General features: G+C 41.1%; 2 protein-coding genes across 14 annotated transcripts; one reads left to right on the forward strand and one right to left on the reverse strand.

The window, feature by feature from the left end:
- Positions 1-353: 353 nt before the first annotated feature.
- On the reverse strand, positions 354-3,065 carry LOC131236412 (pentatricopeptide repeat-containing protein At4g33990). The gene has a single exon (XM_058233536.1). The coding sequence runs from the start codon at positions 2,846-2,848 to the stop codon at positions 527-529; it is 2,322 nt and encodes a 773-aa protein (XP_058089519.1). The 5' UTR covers positions 2,849-3,065; the 3' UTR covers positions 354-526.
- An 8,078-nt stretch (positions 3,066-11,143) lies between these two features.
- On the forward strand, positions 11,144-25,582 carry LOC131236413 (bZIP transcription factor 46). Of its 13 annotated transcripts, XM_058233541.1 has the most exons (9): positions 11,145-12,513; positions 13,851-13,922; positions 14,076-14,114; positions 18,411-18,506; positions 23,346-23,443; positions 24,462-24,529; positions 24,610-25,031; positions 25,169-25,254; positions 25,384-25,582. In XM_058233541.1, the coding sequence occupies exons 1-5, from the start codon at positions 11,407-11,409 to the stop codon at positions 23,418-23,420; spliced, it is 1,389 nt and encodes a 462-aa protein (XP_058089524.1). In that variant the 5' UTR covers positions 11,145-11,406; the 3' UTR covers positions 23,421-23,443; positions 24,462-24,529; positions 24,610-25,031; positions 25,169-25,254; positions 25,384-25,582. The 13 variants fall into 13 exon arrangements, with proteins under 13 accessions (XP_058089526.1, XP_058089524.1, XP_058089520.1 ...); XM_058233543.1 differs by having other exon boundaries at positions 11,144-12,513; positions 14,085-14,114; positions 24,610-25,254; XM_058233537.1 differs by having other exon boundaries at positions 24,610-25,254.
- The last annotated feature ends 387 nt before the right edge of the window (positions 25,583-25,969 follow it).

A 25,969-nucleotide genomic window follows, 5' to 3' on the forward strand; every position in this document is an offset into this window, starting at 1 on the left:
ATACTTATCCTCTTTCCTAGTCCATGAATGGGATGGCTAAGATTGCCTAAGGAAAATGATTCTAAAATTCTTTAGAATCATAAGCAATCCATGATGTGTCCTAACAAATTGATGGACCAGCCTGTTGATTGGACCTTTTTTTGTATAAGCACACACATTAATAGCTATGGATCAAATGGTTAATATTTGTCAGATTGGTGGCACGTTTGCATGGTAGCACATGAAATGTGATTTGGACATAACTTACAGTCCCGATAAGTGGATAGTGTCCAAGTGCAACCAGGAGCTCTATAACTTATAGTGCTCCCAGAGCGCAGGAGCACTTCTACTGTTATCATTGAAGGAAAGATCAATCAAGGTTAATTTTGGCAATTCACAGAAATTTGGATCCAAGCAAATGTTCCATGGTTAAGCTTCTTTATCATGTAACAACTAAAATGGGTCAGTTAGCTATACCTTAATTCAGGTTATTGTGTGTGTGAACAAGAGAAAAGAGGAAATAAATGAATAATGGAACAAACAATCATCACCAATAATCCCCACAAGAGCAACTCCCATCTTTGAAATGATGGAAACGGTTTGAATCCCTAACGATGATCTCCCTCTCAGTAATCACTGATATGAACTTAGTAGCATTGTGGCAATCCCCACAGACCCGCAAGTTCTTGAAGATTTGAATCGGACTTTTAGGCGGCATGTTGATAATACCAAATGCGATAGCCAATCGCTCACTATGGCTTGTAAGGATATGCTCCTTTTCGTCTTCCTCCACATCTTGCAGCACAAAGCTATAATCAGGCACATATCCAAGGCTCTTCATCTTAGCCAACAAGAGCCCAAGCTCTTTGTATATATCTTCACATTGAGGGTGAGATCGGTTACCAGTAAAAAAAACATGGACGCGATTGTTCACCACAATTGAGCTCCATCCAGGAGTCTTCTTCAATCCCCTTTCTCTTGCCAAAGATCTCACCTTATCAACCCCCTCCCACTTCCCAATTTTCGCATATATGTTTGACAACAAAACGTAGTAGCCGACATTCTCCGAATCTATTTCAAATAGCCGATCCGAAGCCAATGCGCCCAATTCCACATTTCCATGAATTCTGCATGCACCAAGAAGAGCACCCCAGACACTAGCATCTGGCCTTACTGGCATGCTCTCTATAAATTCATATGCGGTATCCAAGTGTCCAGCTCGACCAAGCAAATCCACCATGCAAGCATAGTGTTTTACAGTAGGTTCAATCTTGTAGCATTCACGCATTAGTTGAAAGCATTGCTGACCTTGATCAACTAAACCCGCGTGGCTACAAGCAGATAACAAGGAAACAAAGGTGATATGATCTGGTTTAACCCCCTCTTGTTGCATTTCTCCAAAGAGATATAGTGCTTTCTCACCATGTCCATGAATTCCATGCCCTGATATGATAGCATTCCAGGGGACTGAACTCCTCGTTGGAACTTGGCGGAATAAGAGCATTGCATCATCTAACCTCCCACACTTTGTATACATATCTATAAGGCAAGTGCCCACAAACACATCCAAGTGCAAACCAACCCGGATAGATCGGCCATGGATTCTCATCCCTTGTTGCAAGGCTCCCACATGGGAAATAGCAGGAAGAACACTTACCAGTGTCCCTTGATCTTCCACTATTCCTTCATACTCATCCATCATGTGATAAAGTTCTATTGCCTCGTTTGCAAGCCCATTTTGAGCATGGCCTGTGATCAAAGTATTCCAAGAAATCACATCTTTCATAAGCATTCTATCAAACACTTTCTGTGCATCATCTATCTTGCCCATTTTCGCATACATATCAACAAGAGCATTGCCAACAAAGATATCTTCTGAAATCCATCCCCTTCTCATGACAAAACCATGCACAGACCGTCCATTTTGACAATACCCAGACTGAGCAGCAACAGATGCCAAGCTCACTACAGTCAGCACATCAGGCCGCAAACCATTCCCTTTCATCTCATGAAAAAACCCCAGAGCAGCAATCGGTTCACCAGCCTGCTCATATGCAGCTATCATTGAGTTCCATGACACCAAATCTCTTACTTCCATTCCATCAAAGACCCGCTGTGCATCCCTCATATAACCCAATTTTGCATACATGTTGATCAAAGCATTAGACACAAAAACATCAAAATCCAATCCATGCTTTATCACATACACATGAATCAACCTCCCCATCAAATGATCTTGCAACGGTGCACAAACAGGAAGAACACTAGAGACTGTAACCGAGTCCATCCTCTCTCCGTCCAACAACACCTCTTCAAACAACCACAATGCTTCAGCTGCCTTACCATTCTGACAATACCCAGAAATCATTGCATTCCAAGACCCCAAATCTCTCACCAGCATTTCATCGAAAACCCGCCGGGCATCAACCACGAGCCCAAATCTCGCATACAATTTAATCAAAGAAGCAGCCACAAAGAAATCAGATCCGAATCCCAATTTTAAAACCAAACAGTGTACCTTCCTCCCATCTCCCAATTCCTCACAAGCTTTCAAAACCACGGGAAAAGTAAAGAAATCTGGCCGAACTCTAGAATTAGTCGACATTCTATAATAACAGTCGAGACCTTCACGGAAAGAACCATTCCGAACATATCCGGAGATGATCGAATTCCATGCAACGACATTCTTCTTGGGAATTTGATCAAACACAAGGCGGGCATGGTGGACCTCACCGAGGTTGGTGTAGAGGGTGACAAGCTTGGTGGAGAAGAAGACATTTTGGGTGAGGCCGGATACAAGGAGGAGGGCATGAAGGCGCTTGGCAAGGTGGGTTTTGTTGCAGGAAGGAAAGAGAAGGTTGAAATCCATGTTCCTGCTTTGTTCTTTGCATGGCGATTCGGTGAAAATTGCAGAATTTGTGTTTTCCCTTCATCCAGGTCTACGTTACCTTATGAACAGGTAAGGTGGCAGATAAATATCATGGTAGGCCGTAGGAAGGTTTCAACGATGGGGGTCATTGTCCCAACAGCTTTCTCTGGTGTGGTTCAATTAAGCTTTGGATCTGCCTCATTTTTGGGCTCCTGCCCTAAAATAATCTGAAATTTAAAAATAAAAAAATAATTAAAAATAAAATAAAATAAAGGATGAACGGTGTGGATCTAACACATACATCGTAGTGGGCCCACAGAATTTGCCACGTTAACACAGCACCGGTCTGCTTGCTGTGCGCAATCCGAGTCGTGTGTAACATGAGTGTGTGACCCGGGTCACACCGTAGTGAGTGTTTCACTGACAGTAGGGCTCACCTTGGTATATGTGTTGTACATCCAGGACGTTCATAGGTTTTTTCTAGATCAATTCAGGGAAAGGTCCCAAAAATGAAGTAGGTCCATGTTGAAGTGATAAAGTCCCTTGATATACATTGATACACTACGTTCTGGCAGCCTAAGCTTTTGGAGTAAATGGTTGTTTGACACGGTATCAGAGCGAAAGGTCCTATGTTCGAATCTCGATAGTAGCAAATATGCCTCGCTAATATATTATTCTCCCACAGGGGGTTATGAAAATCAGGTCCGGTCTAGGGATCGGGAAATTAAGCCCGGCCTATTTGTGCTTTCCCTTTATTTAGGTCATTGTGACTTTCCCTTTATTTAGGTCATTGTGACTTTATCAACGCGTTGGATTTTTGCCCTGGAAAGTTTTTAACGGTGTGAACTCAATGTCTACCCTTTCCTGTACTGTGGTCCACTTTAGATTTAGATCTGATTCATTTTTGGGACCGTTCACTTGAATGATGTGTAAAAAGTGATAAATGGTGTGGATATACAGCACATACATGAAAGTGGCCCCATGTTCAGGGAAGCACGATACTACTTTGATCATTGGATGTGTAAGAGGTACGCCCACCCTCTATATTTGTACCGGGCCCACAGTGATGTGTACCTGTGATTCACTTCAATCATTGTATGTGTAATCCCGTGTAAGGCCATAGCCAAAAAGTTAGGCTGATATGTAATTAAAGTGGGACATACTAATGAAAACAGTTGAGGAGAGACTTCTGCCCTTGATTGTTAGTGGGCGCATCATGACGGGCATTTGAAATCCATTCCAACCATTAAATGTCCTACAAAATCATATGCCTTGTGCCTAAAATGCAGGCTCATGAATTATTCAAGTGGACAATTCCAATGGATACAATTTTGAGAGTAAGCTTGTACGCTATATTCAATCGTCTAAGTCTACCGAAAGGTCTGATTTCAGCCTGCATGTATGTTGGGGTTACTTATTGTCGTAGGGACGAAGGTGATGAGGTTGATCACCGTCTTCTTCAAGGATAAGTATTCCGAATCCTCGTAGCTTCTCTGTACTCTTCACATAGGCTTTTTAAATCTACGAAAAAAAGAAAAAAGAAATAAATTCTATAAAATTTGTAATTTAATTGATGATTGAAATAAACGAGTTCACAACCCTTTAAATAAGGATACTAAATAATGGGAGAATTTTCATAATCAAACTACAACTAAAACCAGGCATAGCTGGGTTGGTTGGCTAAGGTAGCTCGTACTACCCCAAAATCATGTATGGTACGTTGAGTAATTCATTTCGATTTGCTAGATATGCTTGTTTTAAGGTTTTGATAGTCTTGATGACTTCCGCCTCCGACCGAGTCTTCTCTTCTTCATCTTGGACAAGAAAGTGTCCGCGACCCACTCTACATCACTTATCTAATAGGAAATGGTACTATAAGGTCGACCTCATGAGAACTTCCCATGAGGTTGAGCTGTGTGGGCCCCACCGTGATGTGTGTCTAAAATCAACACATTACATTCGATGGATTCCCTTTAGGTTATGGAATATCTCAAAAATAGACATATATGGAACTTAGGTGGGGCCATACCATCTAAAATCATGTGAAGATATGCTTAAAACATATAAAAGTACTTTGTGGGGCCCACTTGAGTTTTGGATGAGTCTTAAACTTGGTCTGACCCCTCATATAATTGGGACACATAGAATGGATCATCTAGATTTGTGAACCATATCTTGGTGGGCCTAATAAATGATTATGAATGTTTTAATGGGAGGGTAACCCCTATCAACTATTGTATGTGATGTGGCTCACCTAAGTCATGCATTGACTTAATTTTTAACCATGTGGCCCACGATGGAATGATGCATCTGACTAATGGGGCAGATGTTCGACACACAACATAGTGGAGTCCATGCACCTCGACCTCATGGGAAGTTCCCATGAGGTCGACCTCATAGTACCATTTCCCTGCATACCAATTATGGTGGAATTTATATAAAAGCCATGGTGTGGCCATCCCAAGTCAGCAATGCTTTTTCTTCTTTGAATTATCCTTTTCCATGACATCATTTATTAATATTAATTAACACTTAATTTAGATAATTAGTTAGGCCACCCAACTAGTTGATCGTGAGCATTTCTCTCTGCAATCTTGGCTATATTTGTCCCAATGTCATGAGGTTAGAGCGTATAATCTCTGAGCACATATGTTCGAACATTCAAAAACTGCATAGTATTAAAGTTTTTCGTAGGGGTGTACATTGAGTTGAACCGAGTCAAGCTAGCTTCAGCTCAGCTTGGTCAGTAGGCACACCCAGCTCGAACTTGGCTTAGCTTGGTGACCAAGCCATTATCTCTAGCTTGACTCGGATCAATCAGTAGATCAGACCAGTTCGAGTTCGACTTTTCGAGCCGAGTTCGCGTTATAGTTTCCAAGTTTTTAAGTTTGAGTTCAAATTTAGTTTTCGAGTGCTTACCGGCGGGCAGGGCAGGCAACGACCAGACTGTCGAGTTGTGACAGGAGGAGGGTGAGCAGCAGGCTGCAGACGGCCGAGCAAGCAAGTCGCTGGTCGAGCAGAGGCCAGACTTCAGAGAGAGAGATAGGTAGAGTCACTGGCCCGCTGGCCACTGCTAGACAGGCGGGATGAGCAGAGAAGGGGGGGGGGGGCAGTCAGGCATAGTCGCTCACTGCTGGTCGAGCGGGACGAGCAGAGAGAGAGAGAGAGAGAGAGAGAGAGAGAGAGAGAGAGTCGCTGGTCGGGCGGGACAAGCAGAGAGAGTGAGAGGAAGAGAGCTAGGGTCGGGCGGGCTGCGGATTCTTTTTTCAAACAAAGGGGAAAGGGTAAATGTTAGGGTTTTTTTAAAACTTTTTATATCATCTAATTGAGTTGATCTGAGTCAATCCAAGTAAGCCAGTTTCGAGCTATGTATCGAACCAAGTCGAGTTCAGGTCAACTTGAACTCAATTTCGAGCTCTAAGAACCATTTCGACCTAGATCGAACGCAACTTCAAACCAAGTCGAATCGAGCCTTTTCGAACCGAGTAAAGTGAGTTGACCGAGCTAGCTCGGTGTACACCCCTAGTTTTCTGAATGGGCACTTGGTCACCTAAATAAGAAACAGCCAAAAACAAAATTATCCAATATGTAGCTCCTTTGCGAGCTTTGCCCAGTCAAAGGCCTACAGCTTATGTGCACAGTACAAATGTGCCAGCATGACTTCATGAGACACGTGCAAGATCCAACCCATTCATCAGATTGGTCTGAGGGTCGGGTCGGGCCTAAAATTTAAACCCATTTATTAATTGGGTCACTCTCAGACTGTCTAAGAGCCCTTCAGTTTGGCCCGGCAACGCCCATTTCGGTTTCAAAGGCATTTATGCAATAATCATGCATGGTGAGGCGCCTGAAGAATAGCCCATATCTAACACAGAAGCTAGCGGGTCGGGCCTTGGGCTCGGGCACGCATTATTATCATGTGCCAATTTTGGGCGTGATTGTTTGGCCCAACATGGCCCAGGTTGGACTGAGGGCTAGGTTTTATTATCCGGGCTGGGGCCGGCCTGTTGATAGCCCTACATAAATTAGATGATCCTGTCCATAGATTGGATAACTTCTGATATTCATAAGAAATGGAAGGTTAGTTCTCAACACTGATACATGCTCATGGGGGAAACTTCTTATGTCACAGCTAGAATCATCTGGGCTCCCCAATATTGGGGGTATGTGCCATTCACAGAAAGCTCACAGATTGACGGTCCAGATTCCCTACATGTGGCCTGCATTTACAGAGAGTGTTAAACAACTAACCTCCATCCATCATTTAACCCCAGTTCCCCAAGATTCCATGAATTCTTTTGATGGAGGTGGCAATAGGCCGAGCCCTAGCCCAGCCCCTTAGCCGCCCAAGCCCTAAAAGGCTGAAAAAATGTTGGCCCTAGACCTGGCCCTAATGGACCGAGCTAGTTCCACTGGAATGGCCCTCTTAAGAAAGTGTTAAGTGACTGAAGGTTTTTAAGAGATGTAATTTTAGATTTATTTTTGAAAAAGATATTCTCTATCAACAATCAGTCCTACATATAAACGGTTTGGATCTTTGAAGCATGACAATAGATACAATGATTATATGTAAACTGCACATGTAAATGGATAGAAACCAGTAATAAGTTCTTTAAACCATTATAATGGTAACTAACTTAATAATTGGATTGGACCAACTAAGTAGGTCAGGCCACTCGTCATTGACCCTTGCTCAGCCCTGCCCTAGCATTAGGCCCAGATTTTAGGCTGAGCCTGGCCCTTGGGCCAAGTTTAATGGCCCATACCCTCGCTCTACGGGCCGGGTCAGGGCCAGACAGCCTGGCCCATTGCCATGAAAGATCATTCACTCAAACCGTCCACGTTTTTATTTCACGTGATTGATTAAGCAATGGCCCAATGTTATTTATTTATTTATTTATTATTATTATTATAGATCCATAACCATCCTATCATTGAATGCAAATCATCAAATTATTCATTTTCAACCGTTCCTTGGTCAAAACCTAACTTCCCTGCTAAAAGACAACAACCGTTCATCAGTTATCTAATGATCAAGATTTCCAACCCAGTGTAATTTTCAAATCACGTCCGTGAAAGGTGGGCCCAGAAGCTCCATGAGAGTGGAGAAGGCCCTAAATTCATCATCACATACCCCATTAACTTCACTCGAACAACACCACTTGCCAAACACAGTAAGACAAACTCTGTACGAAACACTACTATTTTTAGACTATTTCCACCCATAAATCAAAGAAATCGCGAACGGGTGTCAACAAGACTCCAAGAGAGATGGCTCATGCAGATTTCAATACAAACGGGAGACAGATAAATCTGAGGTTTGAAAAACATAGTTAGAGCCGCTTTTGACTTTTCCATTCGTTTACATCGCAAAATACAAAAAGGACAAAAGCCATCAATCGTCCTTCATTGTGGATAGAACTCAACTTCGAACGGAAGTACTATGACACTCTGGCAGCGTGTCATGGATCATACGCAGGCAGTTAGAAATTACACAGAAATTGCTTTAATGGCAAACAAAATTTTCAAATTAAACCGTCCAAATTATGGGCAGTAGTTTAGATGAATCATCAACAAAGAATTACTTTTGGGCGTTTATTGAAATTTTAGATTTCTGGACATTTATTGGACGGTTAAAAATGAAAAAAATCCAATCAGAGGTTAGGATTGTTCAACCGACCTGATTTTTATCGTGTAACTTAACAATAGTGGATTACACAATTTAGCCGGTTTAATTTTGGTTAATATATGCCACATGTACAATTACTGAATGCCCGCGTATCAAGTGTCACACACAGCAGGAGTATCAAATAACTTCCCAACTTTGAAAGATTGAGCCATCACCCTCTCAGAAATTTGTGGTCTATATGCGCTGCACGCACGCTGCTCATTCTTACCCGAACCAGCCATTACGAATTCCAGCGCCCAATCTTCATGCGCCAGGCATAAACGCACCATAAGTGCCAGCGTGGCATATATATACCTGACACGTGTGTTCATCAGATGGTCCCCTTGGTGCATATATGCCGAACCAAAAGTCAGTCCGGTCTGCTCATCAGGTGAGTGCTACATGTACGTTAAATGTCGGCCATGGGTTATCATTTTTGTAACCGTTCATTTTTCACGCGTGCTGTGAACTTAATAAATGGACCGTCTGATTTTGACAGATTATATTTGCTATGAGGCGAATGCGACACGTCGGCATTGGAACTCATGCTGCGGGTGTATTTGGCGCTTGAAGGTGGGCGCTGGGAGTAGCACTCTCATTAAGTAGAGTTTTGCTAGAATACACTTCAACTTATTGCAATAGTATACCTCGGGACTTTAGCCATTGAATTGGATGTCCGAAGCCGTTTACATGATTGACCATGCCCTGGATGGGAGATAGCCAAACGAATCTTAGATTGAAATATTTCAACCTTTTTTTTTTTATTATTCATATGTTAAGAAGACCGTCTAAATCCGAAGGAAATGAGTTAAATAATAAATTTCGAAATATTCAGGTTAAATTCTTTTTTATTTCTAATATACTCCATCGGATCCTAGTTTAATCATATTAACGGTCTAGATCATGGAAACATGGCCTCAAATCATATAGCAATACGTGGAATGTTTTTAGCCAATCGCGCTGCTCCCGCGTGTAGTTTTGTAATACTCGCGAGCACACCTACCAGCATTTCAGCGCCGCCCTGGTATAACTCCCGCTAGGTACCCACCGGGGTTACTTTGGAAAACCTAGAGCCACATGGGTGTAACTTTCATGAGATCCACCCCGTCCATCAGGTATTGTGTATCTTTTTAACCGTTAAAAAAAATTATTACAATCATTAAAATCCCAAGAAGGCCATATCACAGGAAGAAATTCAGATGGAAAGCGGACCATTAGTTTGAGTAAAACCTACCGTGGCTTTTATATGCCATTCAATCCATACATCTAATGTTTCCTACTAGGATGAAACAATGATCCAATAATCACAATATTCCAAAATTAATCTTGGCCATATCACGTAAATTTAGAGGTTTTAGATATAATGTTTTTGGTTCGGCCAACTGAATATGAAATAATCTTTATTTTTTGGAATCAACGACTAAATATGGGTGACGTACGTGATGGACGGCATGGATTTGATGAATGTTGATTCGTTTCTCACACGTTAGTGAAAAGAAACCCCGCGGGTACACAGCGGGAGGTACCAAGTGTTTTTCCAGCATTTCACGTCCCCGAGATCCGGGCGTTCATGGGGAGTTCTACGCCATGTATGTGCGGTGGCCCGATACTCAGGAAGATACGGAGCTACAGATGTACGAAGAAAAATAACGGCTAATGGCTTAAAAAGTATCCAAGCCAACGTACTGATCATAGGTTGTATACAAGATGGGCCCCTCTTGATGGACGGTGCATATCTAACTTGATCGGAGTAAGACCCAACCCTACTCCCGCGAGTAATCTTTCCATCTCTCGATATAATTAAAACTACAGGACATCATCAAGCGGTTGCATGGACGACCAGGTGGACGGCTCAGGTCTCCCCATGTAGCGAAATCTCATTGGCCGGACGTCGTAGCAATGGCTCCATTCGCACTCGCTAGTGGCTGGTCCACGTAGCGTAAACCGGCTGGATCTACGGGCATTTTTTTATTCGTCATTTGAGCTTTTGTATAACAGAGAAATGATCCAGTGCTCTCAGAGCGCTAAAAGTTATAGTACTCCAAGTTGCATCAGTCCATTTGGGAAGCTCCATAGAGCAATCTAAACCGTCTATTCAGTCTGTAACACATTTCATGAACTAGAAAGCAAACAATCAAATCCATTCTAGATTTGGCCTTATTTTGTGTAGCCATTCTTCTTTCCAGGCAATGTTTGGAATAACTGTTATTGCCTAAAAAAAGTGACGATTTAGAATCATGAGGAATCCGAGGTGATTCCTAACACATAGATGGATCAGATTGTTAATGGGACCTACTTTTTTGAAAACAATCCTGACTGTCCATATTAAATCAATGGTTAATATTATTTTATTTGGTATGATATTGGCATGGTAGCCAATGAAACATGCTTTGGACCGAATGAATAGTATGGATCAATGAATTGGATTGAATTATTGGATTGTCCAACTAGGAGCACTGAGCTTTGTAGCGCTCTAAGAGCACTGGATCATTTCTCTATGTAAAATGCTTTAATTGAAGCGTCTTCGCTTGCAAATGCCGACTCTCAGCTACTCTTCTTAGTCCAAGCCCTAAAACGCGACACTTGTCAAGCATCTACAGCCCCTCGAAAAATCGTGAAAAAAAAAAAAAAAAAAAACGCGTAAAATCTCTTTCTCATTCTCTTCCGTTTTCCGCTTCTCTCTATAAATAAAATAGAGAAAAAAACAAACCAAAAAGATCAGAATTCTCGTTTTCTTGATTGCTTTTCCATTTTCAGGGAATTCCTATGTGAAGTAGAAAAAGAAAAAAGAAAAAACAGCTGATGATTCGATCCGTTTCTGTTTTGGATGTATATATGACCGAGTTCGTTCATTGTGATTACTTCAGTTTCTGAGAAAGGGGGATCTCACATGAACTTCAAGAACATGACCGGCGGCAACGACGGCGGCGGGAGGCCGCCGTCCGTCAATCTACCGTCGCTTGCCCGGCAGCCATCCGTCTACTCGCTGACGTTCGACGAGATCCAGAACACTCTCGGCGGGGCCGGCAAGGACTTCGGATCAATGAACATGGACGATTTCCTCAAGAGCATCTGGACCGCCGAAGAGACGCAGGCGATGGCGGCCGCGTTTGGCACGGTAGATGGTGAGGCTGCCTCTGTTGTCGGTGGCATGCCCCTGCAGAGGCAGGGTTCGTTGACGTTGCCGCGGACGCTGAGTCAGAAGACGGTGGACGAGGTCTGGAGAGACGTTTTCAGAGAAGGCGGCGGCAAGGATGGGAATGCGAATTTGGGGGCGAATCTACAGCAGCGGCAGCAGACGCGTGGGGAGATAACTTTGGAGGAGTTCTTGGTGAGAGCTGGGGTGGTTAGAGAAGATATTCAACAGACGCCGGCAGTTAGGCTGAATGATAGCGGGTTTTATGGAGAATTGCCGCGTTCAAATAACAACGCTGGTTTGGGTCTTGTGTTCCAGCAGCCAGGCCGGTCGAACGGGATTGTGGGAAATCGGGGTCCGGAGAATTATCATCAGATTCCTCCTAATCAATCACCTAATCTGGCGATGAATGCAAATGGGATCAGAACTTCTCAGCATCAGCTCTTTCAAAAGCAGTCTAACCCGGGTTATGCATCTTCTATACAAGTAGGGAACAACGTTGAGTCAGGTAATCAGGGTATGCGGAGTGGAATCATGGGACTCAGTGGTCCAACGGTGAACAATGGCTTTGTGCAGAGTGGTGGTGGTGGTGGGGCGCAAGGAGGAGGGGGGATGGGTATGGTAGGCTTAGGAGCGGGCGGGGTCACAGTTGTGATGGAGTCTCCCGGGAACCAGCTTTCATCAGATGGGCTTGGGAAGGGCAATGGGGACACGTCATCGTTGTCGCCTGTTCCGTATGCATTTAATGGAGGCATTAGGGCAAGGAAATGCAGTGGGGCGGTGGAGAAGGTCGTCGAGAGGAGGCAGAGGCGGATGATTAAAAATAGAGAATCAGCTGCAAGGTCACGGGCTCGTAAGCAGGTAATTTTTGCTGTTATTCTTTTTCTAAATGTCCATGTGTAACATTTTGAGATGTACTTGTATATATCGCATTGGTTTAGAGTCAAGATATCTTATGTCATGCATTACTTCTCCATTCTTAGTCAAGGCATCTATAAACATATCTCTACTATATATAATGTGAGTAACTACAGACATTTTTACCTGCGCAGTTAGTTTTCAGATGAGGTAAAAGTTTTGCCTTATTTAAAGGAAATGGGGAGAGTTTTCCTATTTAGGAAATTTAGATATGTACAATGACTGACCGACTCTTAGACTCTCCTCTTCCCCTTTTTACGGGGAGAAAAACTTTGATACTCTGACAAAGTAAGATGGCTGATACATGGGCACCAAGAAATTATACATGCTGAAGACAATGAACTGAAATTTAATCATGCAAATTGTACGTTTAGATTCAGATGGTTTTTCATTAAACAAACATATTGATTTGATTTTCTAACTGGCCGATTGTTGGATATTTAATGGATGGCAAAATGAAAACCGTCAATAGGCCAAATTCAACAAATAGATGCTCTTATTAATCAGATAATTAGAAACTTTGAATCAATTTGAAATTTGGAAAATAACCTACCTATCTAATAGTGTAATTCTCACAACTTGAACAGTTGATTGAGCTAATGTATGCCACGTGCACAATTTCAAAGTGCCTGAGTATCAACCCTCACACTGTTCAACGAGTTCATTGGTGCTTTGTGATTTGGAAGGTTTACTTTTTTCATTTTCCTAATGTTCTTGGAATTAGGTAGATACTGAGGAAAGGGAGAAAAGTACTTTTAAAAAAAAACATAAAGAAACAGGGGAAAAAAAACATAAAGAAACAGGGGAGAGTCAACCTCTAAGGTAGCGCCGTGGTATCTTGGTAGTTGAGAGCCTCTTGCTGTTATCATGTCATGGACATGCTGCATGTAGATGCTTCCCCATAATTATGTTGTTTGAAACAGCAGCATTGTTAATGGCTAAGATGTGTTGGTGATATAGCAAGAGGTGGAGGAATATAGGGCTAAAATTATTTATACCAGCTTATAGGTAATTCATTTTTTGAGTTGTGTTATCACTTAAATCTGACACCAGGTATGCAAACTGAAACCCATACTACATCTTAAAAAGGACACACAAATCAAATTTCATACGTACGATCTTTACTCCTTGAAGCTATGGGGATATGGAAACCAAAGCACACTTGATGCTGCATTGATTTAATTTTATTTTTTATTTTTTATGTAACCACCTCAGAGTTTACAATATTTCATATCCTGGTATGCATTCTTGTGTTTTATCTAATTTAATTTTTCTGCTAGGCTTATACCATGGAACTGGAGGCTGAAGTTGCAAAACTTAAAGAGGAGAACAATGAATTACAGAAGAAACAGGTATCCATTATTCAATGCAGTAGGATCCTTCCCGTTATTAAAATATAACATGGAGTAGGATGTGCATGTTTGCTTATCATAATCTTTTCATTAGCTGACTGTGATCATGCATAGAAGTTAATGAATTGTGAACCTTCCTTAACGATACTTCAGTTGCTGCAGGCACAAATTATGGAAATGCAGAAAAATCAGGTATATGGGCTTTTCCTCAGGGTTCCTTTTATTCTCTAAACTAAAATCAATGAATCTGGCAACTTGCATGAGATTACTAGGAAGCTTAATGTCTTGCCAAAGCCTTCATGACATACGAAGGAATATTGTTATCATATAATTATTCTGCTTCGGTCTTCCTAATCTTTTTACCAAACTGATCTGTTTGACTTCTGCTTGATCTTGACTTTCTCAAGTCTCAAAATTGAATAGGCTCCATCAGTGGAAGCCAACTCTCAATTATGCAGCTACGAATAACTGAGTTTCGGCCAAGTCACTGACCGTACAGCCACTGTCTAGACCAACTTTCTTTGAAGCATTGGCATGCAATTGTTAATTGAAGGTAGATACCAAAGGATATCAGGTCAAAGATAATGAGTGCATTGGTGGCTTTGACTACTTCTGCTTCTCAAGGGAATCTGTTCACACCAAGTGATTGGCCTCTGACTTTGGTAATTGTACCTGCTCCAATGCCATGAAAGTTTTAATGCATATGGATTGTTGGATTCCGTATGGATCAGTCCACAAAACAAATCTTTAGAAATGAGAAGAGTAAGTTCTTTATAGAGTTCATAGTCAACCTCGAAAGGCAATATGCATGCACTCCGGAACTGTGAGGATTCAAGAAACTGCTAAACCACCGATACTATGATGCAGGACATGAAATTTAAGTATGAGATGCAAGAATTCAGGCTTAGATCATACCAATTTAGAAACAGTTACACAAATTCTACATCCCACATGACAGTCCAAATCATTCAATTAAAAGGGGAATCTATGCGGGTCCAGGCCGACACAAGCTAGGACTAGATCAATAAAAATTATAAACCAAACGATGTCAAAGGGAAATAGAAATCAACCACACATGCATAAAAATCAATTCTAATCCAAGGGATTTTCCAATTTCAATTCAAGGAACCCTAAGGTGATGAAAACGGCAAATAAATTAGGGAAAACGCAATCTAGGTTTAGGGTTTATGAAGAAAACATGTATGAGGAGGCAAAAGAGGATAAAAACCTGAACCAAAGACGATTCTCGCGTGTGGACAGCGGACCTGGGGCTCTCGCACGTGCGCAGGGGGCGTCGATTGCGGAAAAGCTCTCCTTGGCCTTGGTCGGCCAGGGGTGTGCTCCAAAACCCCGAAGTTTCGAGTCGATCTGAGCTACGGCTTGTGCGTGGTGCGCCGCCGAAGTTTCAGCCATCCTGCAAGGCCATCCTGTAGGGCCAAAATCTGGAATTCTGCTGTAAAGAAGAAAACTGCTGCAACAAAGGACGAATTTGAAGCACGAATGGTGATAGAAGATGAAAAAGAGAGATGTGGAGGATGGGGGTGAATCGGGGTCGATGCGGCTTCGCACCACGGTAGTTAGTCCTTTGAAAAGGGAGGGCTTCGCACCCACTTTTGAATTCTTTCATAACTCACGAAGAGAGCAGAAAAAAATAGAGCGAAATTTTTTATTAAACTTCAATGAATAAAAAAAGCTACAAGGGGTGCCTATTTATAAGAAAACCCTATACCCCAAAACTCGCGCTATGTGCACATCCTATTACTTGGCGATGAAGTAAACTAAAATAAAAACCAAACAAAGAAATCTAAAGTATTCATGATGTTCTAAATAATAACAATAAGCAAAACCTAAAATATGAAATCAATCCGACTAGTGGGCCAGGATCATGAGATCCCATGATGGGCTTTTCTTCACTATTGGGTCCACTCTTTTGAATCAAAACTTCGTCTTCTAAATAGGAGGCCCTCCTTGGATGTCGTCATCGAGCCAGATCGATGGTGGGGCCCTCTCTCTCATTCCGTACATGTGTAGGGGGCGGCGTGCGTGCGCGTGATGTCCCCATCATACTAACTATAAGGGCCTGTTTGGATTCATGGAAAGGAAAGGAATGGAAACATTGTTTCCCATGAAACAAACTTTCCATTGTCTGTCAAGCCTTTCTTTGTGGGAATTTGTAGGAAACACCATCTCTCACTTTCTTTGTTAGAAAATAAACAAACTTATTTCCACCTCCATCCCTAAGAAAGGCATTTTCCCACGGTAGAAGGAGCATGGTTTTACAAAGGGTTAAGGCCAAATGTGCCACCATCCATCTTTGATCGTCTCACATGCACCACTTGTGTCAATGTGTCAAATGAGCCACTATTCATCTCTGGTTATGCCCCACATGCCCCACTATGCGACATGTGCCAATGTGCCACATATAAAACCATCCATCTTCTCTTGCGGCCCACGTGTTAATGTGCCACATGTAAAACCATCCACCTTCTCTTGCGGCCCACGTGTTAATGTGCCACATGTACCACCATTCATCTTCTTTTGTGCTCCACATGCGCCAATGTGCTACACGTGCCATTGTCCATCTAAAATCGTTCCAAATATGCCCCATGTGCCAATGGTGCCAATATGCAAAGTGTTGCCATCTAGCTTCAAGTGCCCACATGTCAAATGTGCCAATACATATCTTGTGCCATTGTTCAGCTTCAATCACCACATGTCTCATGTGTACCACAATTCAACTTCAAGCACCCTCATATATCGTGTATGCCACATGTGCACATCCCCCATGTGCTAATCCGGCACATGCTAGTGACTACCTAGAATTTTTTTCTCAAGAATTTTTTTTATTTATTATTTTTTATTTTGCCAAACATTAAATTAGAAAATAGATCCTAAATTTGTAGGAAAATCTTATTAAAAAACAAACAAGGAAAACAATGTTTCCTTTCCCACAGTTTCATGGAAATAAGGTTTCCCAAGAAATATCATTTCCTTTTCTATGCTTTCCATGAATCCAAACAGGCCCTAATAGGAAAATACTATGGATAGTAGAAACTTCAAAACAATTGTTATTTTCTCAATGGAACCATTGCATAATGGAACAGTGGTTCTTTTGCATTGAGGCTGTTTTTTAAACCATAAAAGTGTTCCATTGTGGATTGCAACATCTTTTGTGCACTAAAAAGCATGTTATTTCCCATGGTTTGGCAATTTTCAATTTCCTGTTTTCATTTTCTCATTTTTTCCATTTTACAACAGTCCTTACAGTTAGATAACTGTAACATCTGCTGGCTGTTATAGGGTCATAAGACCATTTGTTAAACTTGGACTAGCATTTAATTCATCTACAGCCAGTACAAAATGGTAAGTGCTGACCCTTGATGAAGACCCACTGCTAGGTAATTCATTTGCCTCACCACAAGCTGTTATCACTCTTGTAAAAATGCCCCCAAATCCGTCTTTGATGATGTTGAAATATCATCCCTGGCTCCTCATCACCCACTAAATAACCTCCCTATGTACACTATCATAAGGTATCTCTAGATCCATAAAAGCAATGTTCGCATTGATATTTTCTCTACTTGTTTTCATCAATTATATCAGTGTAAAAGTATCTTCGATTGCCGATTTCACATTTTCACTGCACGAAGCCAAATTGATTTTCCAATATCCTTGTTTCTTATCTTAGCTGTTGTTCCACCATCCTCTTCCAAGGCTTCACAGTGTGACTCATAAGTTAGATACCCAGATACTTGGTGCAACGTTGTGCCTCCTTCTTGTAAGTAGGTATTAGAATGTGATGCAAACAGATCACAAACCAACAGGAATCTAAACAATGGATACCACTTAGAAGCCAGAACATCACAGTAGACTATACAATGAACGAAGATTGAAGATGGACAGTTGGAATCCTCCAAATAATTTAATGCTGGAGGCATAATAAGCAACACATGCTTGAAAAATGGAGAACGCGTGCTAAAATCAGCAGTTTAATCCCAAAATAATCTTCTTTTCATCTTATAGGCATGGATTGTGGTTCTTGCAAAGACTTGCATAACCTTTCTAAAGATAGTTCCAGATCTTTCTCTAACTTAGTGCCTCTATTACAACCACTACTTTTCCCCTGTTCCTGTAAAGAAGATAACTAATTAAAGAAATTAAACATTGGAGACCACCATTACTAAACAGTACACATCCTCCTTTCCTCGGCTGTATAAAAAGCTGTATGGGTCTATATGATTACACAGTTGCCATAAACCTTCTAAATGTGTCAACCATCTATTTATTTTCAAAAGTTTCAAAAGTAGCTCTGCTGATTGTATAGAGCTGTGGCCAACTGTATACACTACTAAAAATAGCATCTGTTGAATTCTGCCGAAAATGGAAATTTTCATGCTGAGAATGGGTTATATACACTTGAAGATATCTTGCTGGAAATATGACCCAATTGGATTTATTGGCCCACGTCTAACTGTTTACCAATATCAGCCATCAAGACGAGTCCAATTTCAACACGGGCCACTCCAATCAGATGACACATGGGGCCTGCTCTTGGACCCGGGATGCTTCTCTTCTACTCATCAGGTATTTTCTGTCTTTGTAAAATTTTGTTGAAAAGACTAGTCAACCAACATGGTTTCGCCTAGAAGCTTCTCCACCTCTATTGTTATATCATCAATCCCCACTGTCTTTCCTATTTTCATCCCTGGTAGGCCTACCTTAACTTATGTGAATTCTACCATCATATGCATGTCCTCCCAACCTCCCATAGTCTGAGGCCCTTATTTCTTCTGTCCCTAAACAACTTTTGAAGGTAACAGCTACTTCTCTCATCTTTCAAAAAGAAAAAAAAAAAAAAAACTTCTCTCCGCAATTTCACCGTCTTTCTCTAGGAACCCTCTGGTCTTCACTCTTTACTCCTTCTGTAGCCTTTCCTATTTTCTTCTTACTAGTGATACCTTCACTTAACATACCCAAACTTTAACATACATCTCTTCACAACCTCCTAGAGGTGTGGCCTTTCTTTATTCTGTCCCTTGACAACTTTTGAAGGTAATATATGCTTGACCTATAATACAGTTTGTTATATGCCTTACATCTGCCAGCTTTACTGCTTTCTTTGCCTTTCTTTTCTTTTTCTTTTTCTTTTTTTTTTTTTTAAAAAAAAACATTTTCCTTATTTCTAGGTTCTGTTCGCCAATCCTTATGACAGGACCTTTTCTCTAAATAACACCAATCTTTGCCCTTTTGGGTTCCATCACCTATATGCTTGGATTGCTTCCATCCTCCCTCCCCTCTTCCAGTTCTTGATGCACACATCAGATATCAGTAACCTATGTTGCATGATCAGGTTTAGCTGGTTTGGCTTTACAGTTCTTGCATGTCGATGTCATCTTCTGAGCAACAAGAAAGTCAATTTCTGATTAGCGTGGTCCTCTTTTGGAACTCACCAATTGCTCATCCTTCTTCTTGAAGTCTTTGCTATTATGACATCATGTGCACATTATTGTCTTAATGCTCCGTCAACAATACTGTCCACATTCTTGACATTAATTTAAAACTTAGCATTGGAAATCAAGACGGCCCTCTAAAGCATGACATTCAATCTCATAAAGTATGGCTGGTCTTATTGCTATCCTATAGAATTTCCCTTCAGTTTGAATGGTCCAGGACTATCACATAAAACTCCAAAGGCACATCTCCATTTCCTCCACCCAGCTTGAATTCTATGGGCAACATCCTTTTCAATCTTTCCACTCTCATGAATTATTGATCCAAGGTATTGAAAGTGATCATTTTGGGAAGCTTCTTGGTCAACAATCTTAACTAATTCCTCATTTTCACTCCTATTATTACTAAAATTGCTCTCCATATTCTCTGTTTTAGTCCAACTAATTTTAAATCCTTTAGATTATGAGGCATCCCTCCATGAATATTACTTTGTGTTTATGCCCTCATCTTATCAATCAAAACTATGCTATCTACAAACAACATACACCATTGGATCTGTTCCTGCAAATGCCTTGTCAACTCATCCATAACTAATGCAAAAAGATACACGCTCAATGCCGACCCCTGGTGTTAGCCTATGGTAATTGGGATCTCACACCTCTCCACTAGTGGTCCTCACATTTGTTACTGCTACCTCATACATCACAATGTCAATATATTCTCTTGAGACTGTTTTCTTTCCCAACACCCACCAGATTAACTCTCTAGGGACCCTATCATATGATTTCTCTAAGTCAATAGAGACCGTGTGGAGATCATTCCTCCTCCGCTATTTGTCATTTTTAACTGTCCAATAAGTGCCCAGAAATCTAAAACATAGATTTCCAAACAAGAGTAAATTTTGGTTCACGATACATCTAAACTTATACCAATAATTTGGACAGTTTATTTTGAATTACTGATACGCCACATTTGCAATTTCTCGGTAAAATATATAACAACTGCCTGTATGTATCCATCACACTCTGCAAGAGTATCAAAGTATTTCTCATCTTTCTATTTCATTTTTTTTTTTAATCCATACGATAACTTCCACTCTAACATTCATTGCTTACTGGTTGTCTCAACCAGTTACATACCTTGTGTTTGCATTCTTGTCATTGGCATATTACCATGTATTGTAGATTGTTTGGCCCATATGTGGGTCTTAATATAAACTTGGGATGAGAGGTAGAAACAACGAGTTTTGGAGCAACTTCCCTTCAACAATAGAACTTTGAATAGAAGTTTGAAACCCTGGTCAGGTTAGGAATCTGCTATAAAACCTTGAAAGATTTATAGAGAAAATTTTGTGGTAGACTTCCATTGCATTCAACATCAATGTACATAACAACTAGCAAGGTTAAAACGAAGGCCGAAATGCATGCAGATTTCGATGGGAGAAGTACATGAAAAAATAGAAGACTAACTGATGTTAGAAACTGTTATTCTTTGGAATCTGTACCATGTTATTGTACCAGTTGAGTGAGAAATTAAGTGCATGGGGAAAGCAATGGAAATGTTTAATTGAGTGAGAAACTAAGTGCATCGGGAAAACAAAAGAAATGTTTAATGTTACCAAATGTGTCGACCTTAAACTACCTTAAACTTCTAAAAGGAAGAAAACTTCATTGGCAGCCATCAGCAATGCTTTCAATACTCCAAGTCCTTCCGTGCATCTGTTTGCTTAATCAAGGCTGTGAGAGTCCTTGTGAATTTTCTGTCTGGCCATCGTAGGGGGCGCATCATGTAGCTTTCTATGGAAACTTCAGAATTTAGAGGCCATTTTACTTTATTTCAGCTTTCACTGACTTGGGGTTTGAAACCCATAAAACGGAGCAGTAAAAACCCAATTCTTCAGTGAGGAATGGCTGTCTAATTTGGTAGCTTGTGTGCTGGCATATGAAGGTAGATAGATAGTGGATCCATTGGCTGTAGTAATGAGCAAGGTCCCTCTTCATGTAGGGACCCATGCAATACAGGTTTTCCCATCATTTCATGGGTGTTCCCATTGCTCTAACCAATCGGAGCTGTCATGCCACCCTCCTTTTTCCACATTTAACAATTTATGAGATAAAAAGGCATTTGTGGCATTTTGGGCCTTTTTGGATACTACCATATGAGTAGCTTTTTTAACTTACGTAAGTTAATAAGTTACTTTTCTTAAATAAGTTAGTTTGGTTATTAAACTTAAATAAGTAATTTTGTAGAAAAAGTAACTTATTTTTATCAGTTTTTTTTTATTGCTTTTCAACTTCCAAAAGTAACTTATTTCCTTCGTTGTCATTGGTGACAAGTTACTTCGGAAATTATTTGAGGGAGTATGCTCTGTGGCCATGAACCCCTTTTGAGTTCATGAGATTGGAAAATCATTCAATGAATAGATAAATGATTTAGTGGGCTCCACATGATGGACGATCCACATCAAAGGTCCACCCCTAATGATAAATGACCCACATCTAAGGCAAGCCCTACATGATGGGTAACCCACATTGAAGGTGGGGCCCACATGATGAGCAACCCACATCAAAGGTGGGCTCCACATGATGGTCAGTTAATAATGATGGGCCCCACATGATGCACAGTCCACATCAAAGGTCAGCCTAATGATGAGTGGCTCATATCCATGGCGGGTCCCGCATGATGGACGACCCACATTGCACAGGCTCGACATGATGCAAAGTGGATATTAAAGATGGGCTTCACATGGACAATAACATTGATGGTGGGCCCCACATGATGGATGACTAACATCAAAGGTGGGCATACTTAATGAACTGTGTACATTAAAGGTCAGCCCCTAATGATGAATGGCCCACAACCAAGGTGGGCCCTACGTGATGAATGGCCCACATCATAGGTGGGGCCCACACAATGAGTGATCCACATCAAAGGTTGGCCTCACATGATGGACGGTGGATGTGAGAGGGACGAAACAAACTTTCGGATAATTACTTATGATGTTGGAAACCAAATATGTTTTTTCTACTTTTTGGATGATAAGTTTGTTGTTTACCAAACATATTTATCTGTTGATTAAGTAGAAATCATGATAAGCTACTTATGGTATAAGTAGCCTATCTAAAGTAACTTACGATCCAAACGCTCCCTTACTGTATTCCTATTTGTATTATTCAGTAACCAACCCTAATTGGGATAAGGTTTAGATGGTGATGATGAGTTTTGTTTTATTCATGTCTTTTTCATCTTTTTATCTTTTTTAAAGGTAGTCTTACTCAAGTTGTCAGCATGATCTTTCAGTAATCTTCTTTTCACCCCTAATAACATATATATATATATATATATATATATATATATATATATATATATATATATATATATAGCGGCGGTGAGCGGGCGTGTCTCTCTCTCTGTCTCTCTGTCGCTCTGGCTCTCTCTCTCTCTCTCTGTCGCTCTCTCTATATATATATATATATATCTCTGAATGCTCAGCTGTGCACCAGTTCGCATGGAACTCGTGCAAACTTTTTTGAAAACTCATCATAGGTAATGTGACTCCAAAATATGAACATTCCACGTAAAGCAGTACCTCATGAAGCCCCTTGGGCCCAATTTTTACTTTGATCCAAAACTTTTGTGGGCCATGAAAAATGAAAACAATTTCCTCCCTTGATTTGCATTTCTCTTTGCTATGGCCTACCAGAATTTTAGATCATGGTGAAAATTCGTCCCTTGGGGTTTCATGGGATTCCGCATCACATGGACCGTTCAGATTAGACACCCATGACACGTGTGCCAAGGTGCGCAAGTGAGCATGACTCTCTCTCTCTCTCTCTCTCTCTCTCTCTCTCTCTCTCTCTCTATATATATATATATATATATATATATATATATATATATATCAAATAGTATGTCTATTGATCCAGACATTGAATCCATTGGCTAAAATGGCTAAATTTTTTGACATGGCAGGTTCTTGAGATGATCAATCAGCAATGCGGGCCCAAGAAGCGATGCTTGAGAAGGACCCTGACGGGGCCTTGGTAGAGTACAGATCACGACGTGAGAGGGTAAATTGATTATATATATATATATATATATATATATATATATATATATATATATATATATATATATATATATATATTACTGCGACGGTTAGCTGTATATATACAAGGGAAACGATCGTGTGTTGTACATTAAGGATCCAGAGTAGTGTTAAATCCTGTAGATTGAGTTTCCCATTCTTTGTTCTCTACATATGTTTCTCCGTTAATCTCCTTTTTTTTAATTTTTTTTTTACATCGAGGATAGGAAACCAAATTGTAGTGCAGCACGACCGTTTTCGGGATGTTCATTGTCAACCTGTCGACAACATGGATATCTCTTAACATTCTAGGTGTATTTTCCCCCAGCCATATATGCATGTGGTTAGAACTTAGATCAAACTGCTGCCATCCTACAAAAATGTGTATGCATATGCATACACGGTGGCTCTCTTCCGTTCTTGTTTTCTTCTGCAACTGATTTATTTGAAATATGATCCTTACATTGACCTGGTGATCTGTTCAAACTAACTTCTACGCCAGAGCTGTTTCAAGTTCCTTCTTCAAATTCAACCTAAATAAAAAATACTTCTGGCAGCTTCTCTTACAAAATAGAAGCTATTCTAAGGTGTAGAATGGGCTTCTGTTTTGAAAGAGAAGCTGCTGCCAAACACACCCTCAGTATCCTCATGCCACCTCAGTGCTATTGATTTGCAAGCCTAAAACCTGTTTCTCAAAATTGGATCGTATCTTTTTTATTTTAAAAAAAAAAAAAAAACAAACAAACAAACAAAAGAAATGAATTTTTTGGAAGGTAAACAGCTGGATATTCTTTGCGTAGGGAAGGGAAATGCAAAAGCAATCCCTGCAAGAAGATACTGAAGAGGCAGTTTGTTGCACGTGCCATGCAAGCGTGGCATGGCATGCCTTGAACTTGACCTGGCACAAAAATAGGCCAGTCCACCCATCCGTCTTTTTCTTGCCGTCCATTTCGATGTGCATGTGTGGCCCACTTGATGAGTCGACCTGGCTTGTTTTGCAGGCCAGGACATTCAGGGTGTCACAGGCCTGATGGGATGGCCCGAATCACATACGGTGCCATTTTGGCGGGTGCACTTCCATGGCTTTTTCAACTTTTCATAGCAGTAATCAGTAATCCTTAAGCTTTTCTCATGTGTATGAAACGGCAGATGGAAATTTGATACGCAGGCAGAGTACGGTGGATCTGACTCGTGACACACATCCACCGCACATGTGCAGTGAATGCAGGCCATCTAAGTTTTACGATGGAGTCTTATGTAGGCAATAGAAGAGGATGGTGGATTGGACTGTCCGTACTGGTTAGCAGATGGGACATGACCCACAAACCACATTGGACGATCTTAGCCTTATAACCTGGAATATGGAAAGAGAGAATTCAACACTAAAAGGTCGGCTGGTTAAACTCGCCTGATCGTAGTGGAGTGCCTTTGGGCCGTTCACCGTCAGCAATGGGCCCACATTGATGCAAGGGCATCACATGCAGAGTGACTACGTGCAAGAGCATGATCCACATGCTCTTCCACAGTATAACTCCTCACAGATTCAAATCGAACCGTCGCCATCCCATCCGGTTAGATTCTCATGTCGCATCCACCTAATCTCTTGACTCCATCTAACATCTTGCCCTTCAACTGGAGTAATTTCTGTCATTTCCACTTGTCTTTCGCGAGAGCATCACAGCACCCTATTCTCCCTTCGCCTTCACAGCTCTTCGTGCGTGGGCCCACCATTATGCTATTGTGAAGTCCATTCTATCCATCAGTTGCTGCATCTCATGTTAGGATAAAACAAAGGTAAACCCAAAGCTCAAATTAGTTATAACATCAGAAAAAGTGAGCACGAGCTGCCTACCGTCAAAACCCTTCATATGTGTGTAGCCGCACACTTTATAAGCCAGCTTTTTCCTTTTCATTTCCTTGCAGGGGAATGAGGGAATGGCAAGGAAAGTGGGAGGAGCCGAAATCCAGATTTGCTTCTGCGCAAGGGAGCATCAACAGATGCAAGGAGCAATGAAAAGATACATATTTGTACGTTAAAATCGATTCCGAGTTGTGGAGCCCAGTCGTGAATGGAGCATGGCCCAGAATATGCAACTTTGCATTTTAAATTTGGATTGTTGAAGATTTTCTTTTGAACTGCCCATCTGATGGCCACCGGCTGGTTGGTGGGGATCTCTCCATCAACAAGATTCATGGGCTATGCTCCCTCCACATTGTTAATATGATTCGGACATGCCTAGCGTACTGTCGATCTGTCACAAATTCACACTTTAAGCTACATACATAATATCTATACACACGTACAGAGACACATAGACGGATGTTAATTTAAATGGTTCGTATTTTAAAATTAATCAGATATGGTTTGCTCATTTGCGGATTGGGGATGCTCAGTCTAGATGAAACCTGTTCAACGGTCCACGTTCAACTAGAGGGAAGACATTGATACTCTGGTAAATTGTGATGGACCATAGGCAGGCAATTAAGGAATTGCACATGACAATGTGCA

The sequence above is a fragment of the Magnolia sinica genome, chromosome 2 (genome assembly GCF_029962835.1).
Source record: "Magnolia sinica isolate HGM2019 chromosome 2, MsV1, whole genome shotgun sequence".
NCBI lineage: Eukaryota > Viridiplantae > Streptophyta > Magnoliopsida > Magnoliales > Magnoliaceae > Magnolia > Magnolia sinica.